This window comes from Camponotus floridanus, unplaced genomic scaffold, assembly GCF_003227725.1.
Source record: "Camponotus floridanus strain SB8 unplaced genomic scaffold, Cflo_v7.5 scaffold116, whole genome shotgun sequence".
Taxonomy (NCBI): Eukaryota; Metazoa; Arthropoda; class Insecta; order Hymenoptera; family Formicidae; genus Camponotus; species Camponotus floridanus.
In genome coordinates, this window is record NW_020229233.1 from 519,975 (window position 1) to 532,862 (window position 12,888).

General features: G+C 27.9%; 1 protein-coding gene across 4 annotated transcripts; it reads left to right on the plus strand.

Annotated features, from left to right (window-relative positions):
* Positions 1-5,610: 5,610 nt before the first annotated feature.
* Positions 5,611-11,123, plus strand: LOC105249565. 4 transcript variants are annotated; one of them, XM_011255161.3, is made up of 8 exons: positions 7,854-8,303; positions 8,447-8,540; positions 8,618-8,840; positions 9,167-9,634; positions 9,708-9,928; positions 10,188-10,347; positions 10,613-10,712; positions 11,035-11,123. In XM_011255161.3, the coding sequence occupies exons 2-8, from the start codon at positions 8,517-8,519 to the stop codon at positions 11,084-11,086; spliced, it is 1,248 nt and encodes a 415-aa protein (XP_011253463.2). In that variant the 5' UTR covers positions 7,854-8,303; positions 8,447-8,516; the 3' UTR covers positions 11,087-11,123. The 4 variants fall into 4 exon arrangements, 1 of the variants encoding a protein (XP_011253463.2); XR_003123733.1 differs by lacking the exons at positions 8,618-8,840; positions 9,167-9,634; positions 9,708-9,928; ... (1 more) ...; positions 10,613-10,712; positions 11,035-11,123 and adding an exon at positions 5,611-6,299 and having other exon boundaries at positions 6,402-7,965; positions 8,059-8,303; positions 8,447-8,511; XR_003123734.1 differs by lacking the exons at positions 8,618-8,840; positions 9,167-9,634; positions 9,708-9,928; ... (1 more) ...; positions 10,613-10,712; positions 11,035-11,123 and adding exons at positions 5,866-6,047; positions 6,133-6,299 and having other exon boundaries at positions 6,402-8,303; positions 8,447-8,511.
* Positions 11,124-12,888: the final 1,765 nt, after the last annotated feature.

Sequence of the window (12,888 nt, forward strand, 5' to 3'; positions counted from 1 at the left end):
TTCTAGCGAATTCTAATGGTATAAATTTCGAGGGTTCTAGCGAATTCTAATGGTATAAATTTTTTCATATTTTTGTATGTATCTGAAGTACTTTGTAGTAAGTGTGATTTTATTCGAACATGCATTTTGCCTCGTACCCAGAATTGCAATAATCTTTTCATAATTCCTAAGCATACTAAATGCATGTAATCCAAGGGTAATTGCGATACCAAACCGATGCCTGTATTTTCAAGAATAGATGATATACGATGATGCTCAGGTTGCATTCTGTTTTTAAATGACATATCTGTTCGAAGAGAGCATTTGTACTCTAGAAAAACAACCCTATTTTCAATAAAGTCACCTTCGCATATACATTTTGTACAGCCAAAATATCCTGTATGATTTTTTATTCCAGCGATAAAAGCTCTTGCTGGTGCATCGCACACAAAAGCATTTATTTTTTACAGGAATAAGTTTTTCATCTATAAATATACCACACTGATTCTTTATAAGCAACATATCTAAAACTAATGGCTGTAAGAAAATATTTACATTTTCTGGTTTTTTGGTACCATAATAAATTCCAACTGTGAATGGCTCAGTATACAAGGCATTATCCACTAGAGCAGCTAAAATAGGCCAAAATTGCCCAGAAGAACTTTTGGATACAGGTAATCCATCTATATTAAAATTTAAACATATTTCTTGCGGTAAATTAACATAATGTTTGTATATAGAAGCTCTGATGCCTTTTTCTAAACCAAAATGTATATATTTGCCCTCTTCGAAAATATGTGTAATATTCGACTGTATATTTCGTGGTATTTTCATTAAAGATCTGACATCTTTTGGCAAACTTTTATGATGTTCGTACTTTTTCAAAATTTTTAGAAGATCATTTGCTGCTGCATGACTTATATTATATTTTAAAATCCAAAAACGTATATCATATGTAATATCATGTGTCGAATCATTTTGCATTTTTACGGTAAAATTTTCGTCGCTTTCGATATCACTTAACGATTCGAAATTACTGTAATCACTTTTAGATTCAATACCATCATTATTAAGATTCGGTATAAAAGCAGCATCATTATTAACAATATACTATTTGTCGATGCATTTAATAATTCACTGCATCTTGTGAGGTTAACCTCTTCATTTGTTAGGTTAACAATACGTCTACGCTGTTGGCGAACTGATAAATCACAAAAATCTTTTCTTTTCGACATTTTTACGCACTTTAAGATTATTATTATTAGTATAGTATAATAAGTTATTTAAAATTTATATTTTACCTCAGATATATTTTGCAATCATGTGCGCGATACTTGTGAATAACTTTTAATGCGACACTACAACTGCACAAACGCACAATTCGTTCTATCACGTCCAATTTAAATATCACTTATATATATCAGCTACAAATACGATACATATCGTTACACAGTTAATAATACGTATCAAATAGTAGTACATTTACGTATCTTTTATATGCTATTTTTACATATATGAAATGTATTAAACAGAACACATTTATGTGTCATATACATAAATTAGTTACATATCAATGATACTTCCCAGATACTTTCTGGTTATATAACAAGAAATATCAGTTACATGTGTGTTTGCTGGGGATAATGTTAATTTAGAAAAATATTAACACATCTTATGTAAATATAGCATAAGTACCGAAATTATTGAAGCTGACATTAATATTGCGTGGTGGCTGAATGTTAAAGCGTTCGGTATCTCACGACGCGGATCACGGTTCGAATCCCATGTTTTTTTTGTTTTATTATTTTTCAAGTTTCTGGTATATTATTACATTTATAAATGTGATTATATTTGACAAAAAAAGGATATTTAAATTATATTTACATTTAAATTATAATATAGTTAACTTATAATATAGTACTAAATATAGTTATTATATAAGAAGCAATACAGTATCATTAGAAATATATATTTATGTGTGTTATTTAATATTATTTATAACAGTAAATGTACAATAATTGATTTAAAAATTTAATGAACAGTTTAAAAGGCGAATTTGTTTATGTATATATATACATATATATACAAATTTATATATAAAATATATATAAACAAATTTGCCTTTTAAATTGCCCATTAAATTTTTAAATGTTTTTTTTTTTTTTTTTACGTGGGGGAAATCTTCCAAAGACACCCTCGATTCCAAGGAAGGAAACCGAGGGTAGTGTGGGATTCTTATCCACTAAAACCCCTACGGTAGTCTACTTGTCCCCTAATTTTAAAGATGGGATGTGGCCACATCATCTCATCATTACCCATGAATAAAAAAATTGTCCATCTTGAAAACTGAAAATATACTAAATGGAATTAGTGTGTATAAATTATTACTTCAAAAACAGTATAGAAAAATAAATATTATTATGCAACAACATATTTCAAACAAAGTTATTATAGGATTATTGAAAAAATTATATTCGACCAAACTAGCCAGAAAATTCCTTTATTTAATACGACGTTTCGACCATATGGTTGTGGTCCTTATCAAGTATATACTGGAAGGATTTAAAATACATTAAATTAACGGTTTGAATACGTAAAAAGCACAAAACAGAATAAAGAGTAAACAAATTTACCGATAAAATATAATAATCAAGAGGCAAACATAGCGCTTGTAAAAACCATGACGAGTCACAAATAAAAAACGTTATATAATTAAATTCAAAAAAACGAGAGAGACTGATGCGTCCATGTGAGACTTCGTCGAAAAAACGAATCTCGAGGGAGAAACACAACTACCCAACCAGCAGAGAATGTTTTTTAAATATATTTTTAATATTTATTATTCATTAATTGTACATTTCTACAATTTATTACAAATATAATATTTATTTAATGTTTATTTAATATTTATTTTTTATGAAACGTTTGTTTAAAATAGCAATTTAGAGAAAATAATAATGTTATGTTTATTTAATATTTATTTAATATTTATTTAATATATATTTTTACATTTACATTAACATTATTTTTTGTTTTCAATAATAATTTTAAAAAATATTTATGTAATGCTTATTTCTTAATTTCTATTTTATATTAATTATGCCAAATATAATATAATTTATTAAAATATTTATTTAACAGTTATTAAACATTAATTTAATATTTATTTATATTTGGCATAATTAATATGAAATAGAAATTAAATGAACATTACATAAATATTTTTTAAAATCATTATTATATACAAACAACAATAACCCAATCAGCAGACAATGTTTTTAAAAATATTTTTAAAAATGTTTGAAAAATGTTGAAAATCATGGAGTTAAGTCTCCTTTCATTCATTACAAAAATATTTATTTTAACATTTGAAAAAATGTTTTATTAATATTTGATATTTATTTTAAAACGGTTGAATATATATTTTTAACGTTTAGAAAACATATATTTACTATTAAATAAATTAGTATTTAAAATGTTTTTTCAATAATTAAGAAATACATATTTAACGTTGAAAAAATATTGTTTTATATAGGTTTATTCTATAATATAAATAAAATTTACTCCTGATATACATGCTAACTTAAATTTTTATTGTTTAATACTAATACAATATAAGACGCGTTTTATTATTGTTGTTTGCGTGAACTTAGCACAAGACACTACTGTTGTGTCTTTTGACTACTGTTGTGTCTTTGCAGGAAATTTAATTATGATTATAAAAATATTTTATATTTGATGATGGTGAATATTAATTGGCTGCGTTCCGTTTACGCATATGCGCGCATTTATTTATAGTATGCGTAACGTATACTATAGATAAATGCGCGCATGCGTGAACGCAGCCATTGTTTCGAGCGCAGAACGCTCTCGCGCATTAATACATGTGGTTATCTGTGATTGGTTTGTGTGAGTCGTCGCGCCATTACGTGGCACGACCACAGTGCGCGTTAACCTAACGTTAAAACTGGCTGCACGACAGTGCACGAGTTCTTTGTGCTTTAATTCGTGATTACTATTTTCTACTTTTGAAGTGTTCTACATTTGCCAATAAAGTAATACTCAATATAATACTACATCCCAGCAAACCACAATATATTACTATGATTTGGCTTTATGTCAGCAATACTGAATATATCATTTACATATCAGATACATTTAAAATAATACATATTTGATACATATCTATAACATAATATAGATATATCTAGATAGCCAAATGCAATGAGGTTGCTCTCATGTTGCCAATAATTCTTGAAGCAACTAATTTTAACAAACTAGAGACAAGGTGAGACAGCATTATGTCTGTTACGTTGAACTCACATGAATTCATGTGAATTCAACGTAACAGACATAATGCTGTCTCACCTTGTCTCTAGTTTGTTAAAATTAGTTGCTTCAAGAATTATTGGCAACATGAGAGCAACCTCATTGCATTTGGCCATCTGGGTATATCTATATTATGTTATAGATATGTATCGAATATATATCATTTTAAATGTATCTGATATGTAAATGATATATTCAATGTTGCTGACATAGAGTCATATCATAAACGTAACATTATTTATACAAGTAATATTACATGTAATATTCATGACATTCGTGTTATGTTACAATTACATCTATGTAATATATTGTGGTTTGCTGGGTTGTATCGTAAGGATTTATTAAAAACTGTGTTTTTATTATACTTTTAAATTGTATTTATAACCTATTTATGGCTAATATATTTTATGAACAAAATTTATCTGTTAACATTGTTTATTAATATTGATGTATTTTTAATAACAGGCATCAAGACAGGCATCAAGATGACATGAACAATAATAAATTTGCAACTGATGTCAGCACTACAAGTGAAGATGAGATGAAAACTGACAATAACGAAGAAAACGTATATGATGAAGATAATGAATTAAGTATCTTTAAGAAAATAATTCAATAAAAAAGATATATAATTTCAATAAAAAAGATATATAATGAAGACGAGTAACAATGAGTTACGATTATAAGGATAGCTAATATTGCATATGATCAAAGATAAGTCACTTTTGTTACAGTATTATATTTTTTTCTTTTTTTTTTATGTTTCCCGCACAGCACCTTTCATTGTAAATATATATTAAATACGTAACAATATTGCATTTACATTGCATTTCATTTCATATCAAACATAATGTATTAAATACATAATTAGCGCAATAGATATAAAATATCCAAGTCAAAATATATATATATAACATGCAGGTATGTTGCGCATATTATATAAATATATAAATGTATCAAACACGTAGTTGATATATAGCGACAGATAATTATAAAAACGCATGCGCGCGTAGTCATATTTAATCGGTATGAGAGGTTTCCTAACCTTAAACAATTGTGATCTTAAATGTCAGCTGAGTTTTTGATAAATTTTTTTTTAATTAAGAGTGTTTCACGTAATATTGTGAAATTTTCACAAAATCAATCGTAGCTAGGAAATCCCTCTTCTTCACAATCACCTTTAAATTAAACAGTGAATCTAATTAAGGTAAGTTCTTATTTTGCAATAGAATAGATATGTAATTGCTGTACACAGTTAATGTGTATTTGATTACGTGTTTTATAGATACATAATAATAATTTTTATAATATGGATAAAAGAAATAACTGTGATATTTCTTCAAGACATAAGAGACGATTAGCACAAGAAGAAACGAAAAAAGATTATTTGTTACTAGAATCGTCAAGCAGTAATGTGACTGATTTTGATGGTCCATCTGTCGAATATATAAAAAAATGTCGAATTGAAAATGTAAATGATCAATTATCAATTTCAACATCACCTTTTAATATTGATCACAAGCACATCAATCAGTATTCGTCAAACATTAGTAGCAATAATAAAGAAGAATTTTCGTCGGATGAAATACATAACTCATCAGAAATGGACACAGATCACGAAGATTTGATTGATATTGAGGAAAAAAAAGAAGAAATGTTATCGTTATTGTATGACTCTGATGATTCCAGTGACGCTGCAGAGGATATGGATAGTGAATATATTGACGATGAAGATAAAAGTAAGGATAATGAATTGTTGCACAATCTTCGAAATTGGTCTTTTGCATTTAAAATTAGGCATAACGCAATTAATGCTCTGATTAGAATTCTGAGGCATACTCCACATTCACAATTCAATACATTGCCGAAGAATGCAAGAACGCTTCTAAAAACACCTAGAAAAACTGCTGAAATAGTTACATTATCTGGAGGATCGTATTATCATTTTGGTGTTTCGAATACTTTAGAAGTACTCCTGCTACACTATAAAAGTATGTCTTTGAAAGTATCTGAAGTTAATTTATTAATTAACATAGATGGTTTGCCATTATCCAGATCATCGCCAAAGAGTTTCTAGCCAATATTACTTTCAGACGATATTTCAAACCAAGTGTACATGGTCGGACTATTTTTTGGTCAAAAGAAACCAAACAATGCCAATGAATTCTTACAACAATTTGTGAAAGAATTAATACCATTAATACAGAGAGGATATCATTCAGACATGTTAAACTGTGATATTAAAGTTAATATTAAAGCCATTATTTGCGATGCTCCAGCAAAATCTTTTATTTTAAATGTTAAAGGACATAATGGTTATTCAAGCTGTACTAAATGTACCATTAGCGGAGATTACATTAACTCTAAAATGTGCTTTCTTTATGAAAAAAGATCAAGTGCACTCAGAACTGACGAAGATTTTGTACATCAGACAGACTCTGATTATCATCAAGGAGAATTGCCCACAATTTTGCTCTCTGTGCCTCATTTAGGATTAGTGTCGAATATTGCTCTTGACTACATGCACTTGATTTGTTTGGGCATTGTAAAAAAAATTATATTGTTGTGGATAAGTGGACCATTAGCTGTTCGCATTCGTGCTCAAGCAAAAGATAATATTTCGCAAGCACTTATTAATTTAAGAAGTTCTGTGCCCAAAGAATTTTCAAGACGACCTCGAAGTTTAAATGAAGTAGCATACTGGAAAGCCACAGAATTTCGGCAATTTTTATTATATACTGGACCTATTGTTTTAAAAACAGTTTTAAATAGAGATATATACACACACTTTTTGACCTTACATGTGGCTGTATCAATACTCATCAGTCCAATGCTAATAGTAAATAAAAACAATGTAGATTATGCAGAAAAACTATTGCAACATTTTGTTGAATCATTTGAGAAAATTTATGGCAAGGAATATATGTCTCATAATGTACATAATTTGTTACATCTCTCTAATGAAACTCGAAAATTTGGATCACTTGATTCTTTTAGCTCATTTAGATTTGAAAACTTTTTACAAATTTTAAAAAGTTTTCTGTGTAAAGCAGAAAAACCACTGCAGCAAGTTATACGACGATACATGGAAAGAAGACAAAATCGATATGAGAGTATGAAGAATAAATCATTTCATTCACTTCATAAATTTGAATTAAAAGGAAAACATACTACTGGTATAGTGGCCGATGAAATTCAAGATATTATTAAATCGCAATACAGGAAACTATTATTATTAGAAAATTATGAAATCGACTGCAACAGCGAAGCAAATAATTGTATCATGACAAAAGATGGAAACTTACTTACAGTTAAGAATGTCGTGAAATGTACTAATAATATAACGTATGTTGTTGGTTATCAATTGAGGAAATTAGATGTTTTATATTCACGACCATTTTCATCAGAGAATTTGGGCATTAATGCTGTTGAAGAAATAAATAGTAATGTGATATGTTATCCTTTGAATGAAATACAAGGAAAGATGTGGAAAATTAAATTTAATTCAAAATTATATGTCATTCCTATTCGACACGTTTGTGGATAATAAAACTACTTTTGAAGCGCAATATAACATTCTAACAATATAAACATAATATAAGAACACATGATTATCGTAATGCGATAATTGCAAATATGAACAAGAAGAGTTAAAAAGTTAATATTTCATTCAATTTTCTCTCAATTATTATTTATGATGTTTGCAATAATGGCATGATTGACAATATTCTGATTTCAATAAATCGATAGTTCGAACGACTAACTATTGCGACCAACTTTATTGCTTTCGTCCGACTAATATCCAACTTGTGTCTGCTGGTTGCTGCATCTCGTCAAGGTTACAATAAATGAATAAGTTAAAAGTGTGCATATATGAACCAGAAGGATTTGCATATTTGTGACCATTCGGCGATACTTGTCCATATTCATCCTTTGTTGTCTTTGTTTTTTTCTTGTCTTCGTCTCATTCTCGAAATTCGAGAATTTGTAGAAAGGTAAATGTACATATGATTAAAACATGAATAACAGATAACTTTAAAAATTGAATAAAAATTAACTGAATCTAGTTTATGCACACGCGATTACATGTCATTATTTAAAATTGAACTAATGTAATAAACCGCTGCTTTTTTTGTAGGTTATGTTTTGAACATTTTAAGCCATAGTTTTCAATACTTCTGAGACGCGAGCAGTTTCCTTCCTAAAAAATGAAGAAAGGATCTTCTTTAGAGGTAAATATAGAAATGCACATGATTAATATTTATTGTCAATAAATTAATTTATCATTATACATATATTTCATTGATAGTTTACAGAAAACTTCTATGTAGTTGAATTTAATGACGGGTTAGCACTAGTTCCTAATAACTGGTTGCGGATATCCGATCAAAAGCAACAGATTTGTTTCTATCCAAATTACGATGTGAAAAAGAGGCTGAATAAGGCTATACAGAGTAAAGAAATACCGGATTTAAAAAATGTAAAAGCTGGTTGGATGATGTATGACGTTCTACGCATTTTTGCTTCAGCAGGTATATCTACAATTATTTACTGAAACTTCCCTTCTTTGTGTTAAAATAAAATTCATTTTTTTCCTTCTTGAAAATATCAATTCAATGAATAAAATCAATGTAAACAAAGGTTTATATCAACAACTGATATAATAAATGAAATTAAATGTTATTTTGACTTGATTCATTGGACCGATATTGCCGAAAAGAAAAAAAAAATTAATTCCATTTATTGGAAATTTTGATATTTTCTTTTAAGATCAAGCTGTCGACACATAATTCTCTATACTATTCTTGATTGTCTATCTATGTGTGTGTTTTGTATTTATATTGTTAATTATACTTAGATACTTTTGAACGAGGCCAAGAAAAGTTAACGATGGCTGAAAGTATATCCGATATAAATACTGAGGATGAAGAAAATATAAAACAAACACGGCATGATAGAGCTGCTGCAAAAAATTTAACGTCATCTGACGATGAATCTTCTGGTGCAGAAGTGGATTCTAGTCTACTATCTCCTTTACCAGATCCGAAAGAATTTTCTGGATCACAATTGTTTCGTTCGAAAAAATCTGCACAGATTTTGGCGACCTATGAACATCCGATCATTTCATCCGAAAAAATCGAAATAATTAAAACTCATAAGAAAAAACAGAGTCTTCAACAAGAAATTGAAGTTATTGCTAAACGTAAGAAAACAGAGTTGGAAGATAACAATGAAGGAGGTTTTATCGATGAAGATAATGTTCATTCCATCGATGAATATAATAAAGAAACAACACATCTAAATAATGAAGATCAATTTCAGAAAGGTTAAATATATTAATATAAAAACTTTTTTAATGTAATATTTTTAAATATAACTCATGATATGCTAATTTTCAGTGTTGAAGGAAATTTTGAAAAAAGTTAACCGCATCTTAGTTGAAGTGATATACATCGACAAAAGGCTCAGTAGATTAGAAAATAAAGCAGACCACATTACAAGTAAAGAAATTAATATTAATAATGTCGAAGAAGATTTTGCTTTCAACACTATTTCTTCAATGGATGAATTACAACAGTTAAAAGAAAATTTAAAAAACGAAGAATTTTTCGTTAAAATGGTAAATGTTTATATTTTTACTTAATAATTATAATTATTATTAATAATTAATAATTATTATTTGATAATCAATTATATGAGCGATTATACATAATTGCATTTCATATATATATATATATATATATATATATATATATATATGTGTATATGTATATACACATATAACTTCACACATTTCATACTTATATTTTAATTATTTCTATTTTATAATATTATTTATATTTATATTTTAATTATTTATATATTTCAAATTATTTCAGAGAGACTTTTTGAAATTGAAAGGTGGAACAAACTTACAAGACAAGATAAAAAATATTTTCAGAACTTTAATAAAGGACGAAATATTAATGTTATTTAGCTGGAAAGGAGCTCGAGGAAAAAATGAATTCCGAAGTTTTAAGATTGTCAGTTTAATTATAGGTAAAAAATTTCAAAGCCATTTATTATCAATAATTATATAATTGTGGTTGTTTTTCGAAATTAACAATTTCTGCTAATTCCTTCTGTCTCTTTTGACACTATAATCATAATATGAAACAAGTATTGATTAATACTGCAAAAATCGTTATAGCATTGTATCAGAAATAGTTATACTACAGAATAGTTATATTGGAACAAAGCATAAATGAATATCGTTTGTGATGATAATGTATATAATATTATAAATTGATATATATATTTGTAGCTGTTGTTCGTTCATACGACGCATATTCAACCGAGCAAATAATTATAAAAATTATTATCAATTGGATCGTTCAAGCTCCTGCACGTGTTCGTAGAATTGCGTAAGTAAACATTATTTTTTTTTAATATTAATATTTATTAGAAAATTGTATATATCAATTCAGAGTTTTTTTAAGTAATTTGTTTCTAATAATGATGTTCATTTTTTTAAGTAATTTGTTTCTAATAATAATATTCAGATATGATATTCATTATGTTTTTCTATTCAAAGTAACATATATATTCAAATGAATATTGAAAGATTATTGTACGTTTCTTATAATTATATTTTAGAATTATTTTATTATATATTTCTTTATATGATATTTCTATATTTAATAATAATTATATTACCTTAAATATTAAATTTATTGATTATTTCAGAAACAAAGAAAGAAACCAAACTGATAATATTCAAGATCAACATCAAGAATGATATACAAAAAATGAAGATATAAATATTTTAAGAAAATCTGCATAATGAACATTAGAATTTTGTTTTATTTGTTATAATTAGATATTTTTCTTTTTATTTTTTATTAAACTATGTAACATACATGTATGTAACATGTATATAACAAACAGCAGATGTTTCGTTCTTAATAAGTTTGTGCAATCATTAATATAAATATATAATTAATATAAATAATTATGCGTTGAACATTAAAAGTTTTTTTATAATTATATTTTAATGTTTATTAACAGTTTTCTATTCATGTTTATTAAAATTTTTATTATATGATGTTTTCTTAAGAACTAAAAAATATAATATACTATTTATGTAATAACACTTTGTACAAATGTAAAACTATATATTTAATCTTATATAAAATAAAATTAAAAAGACTGAATGAGATATATATATGTGTTATATGCATTTCTTCAAACTTTTTATTTTATTTAGTTTTGGATCAAATAAAATATAAAATTTACAGTAATATAAATACCAGATCAACCGCAGGTCCTTGAAGGAGTGGATAGATCTCGATAATGTGAGTAAAAAATGTCCTTACAAGAAAGTTGTGAGATCAATAGTTTTTGAATAAAACGCATTAGAAGTTAAGCAACCACGGGGCCCGCATTTCGCGCCGTCAGGAGCGGCGCGGCATGAACCATTCTTGTTCGCAATACATTCTGCCACATCAATTACTCGTACCATTTGTTAATAAAATGTACAATTAACAATAAAGTTAATAATTACTTGTCGTTCAGTAATTGTAAAATTAAGTTTTGTAGAAGCTATTTTTTCATATCGTAATCATATCGTTTAGAAATTATTATTAATACTATCACGTTAGTAAACATTAAAATAAAACCCAATTGTTTTAAACAATCGCTTGTGTATAAAAAATAAATTCTTCAGTTCCCCCCCCCCCCGGTTCCGCGGCGCCTGACTAAGTGCTTTTGTTTTCATTTGTTTTCATCTCGTTTCGGGTATTTATTTACATAGAATCTTTTCCTCCGATTGGAAGTTCCAAGCTAGGTGAAACTAACCGGAATTCTAGTGCTATAAAATAACAATGGATTATTCATCAGAAGAGTATTGCGAAATGATCATTTTGTATGGCGAATGTATGCGAAACGCAGAAGCTACTGCGAGGGCTTACGCCGAAAATTTTCCGAATCGTAGACATCCTGATGGAAATGTCATTCGGCGATTAATAAATAGAACAAGAAATTCAGGAGTGCTTGCTCGTCAAAGAAGACAAGAGGGTGCAGGAGCCCAACGTCTTGTTCGGAACGTCAGAAATGAAGAAGCTGTGCTTCGAGTAGTCGAAGAAGACCCTATAAGGAGCATCAGGACGGTGGCTCGTATGGTCAATGTATCCATAACGAGTACGCATCGAATTTTGAATTACAACCAAATGTACGCTTTCCATTTCTCGCGTGTACACAATCTAATGCCTCCAGACTACGAAAATCAAATTGATTTTTGTCGGTGGTTATTGCAGCAACACGAACAAGACGCACATTTCATATAGAATATTTTATTCACCGATGAATCAATTTTCACACGCGATGGCACATTCAACACCCATAATTATCATTTTTGGGGAAATGAAAATCCCCACCAATTCCGGGTCAGGAGTTTCCAGCATCGGTTCAGCATAAACTTGTGGGCTGGGATACATAATAATACTATAGTAAGCATTTACATATTTTAGCATTTGTATTGAATAACTATTTAATTTTTCTTGTGATTATCTCAGTAACTAATATGTATTGTCAATTTTGAGA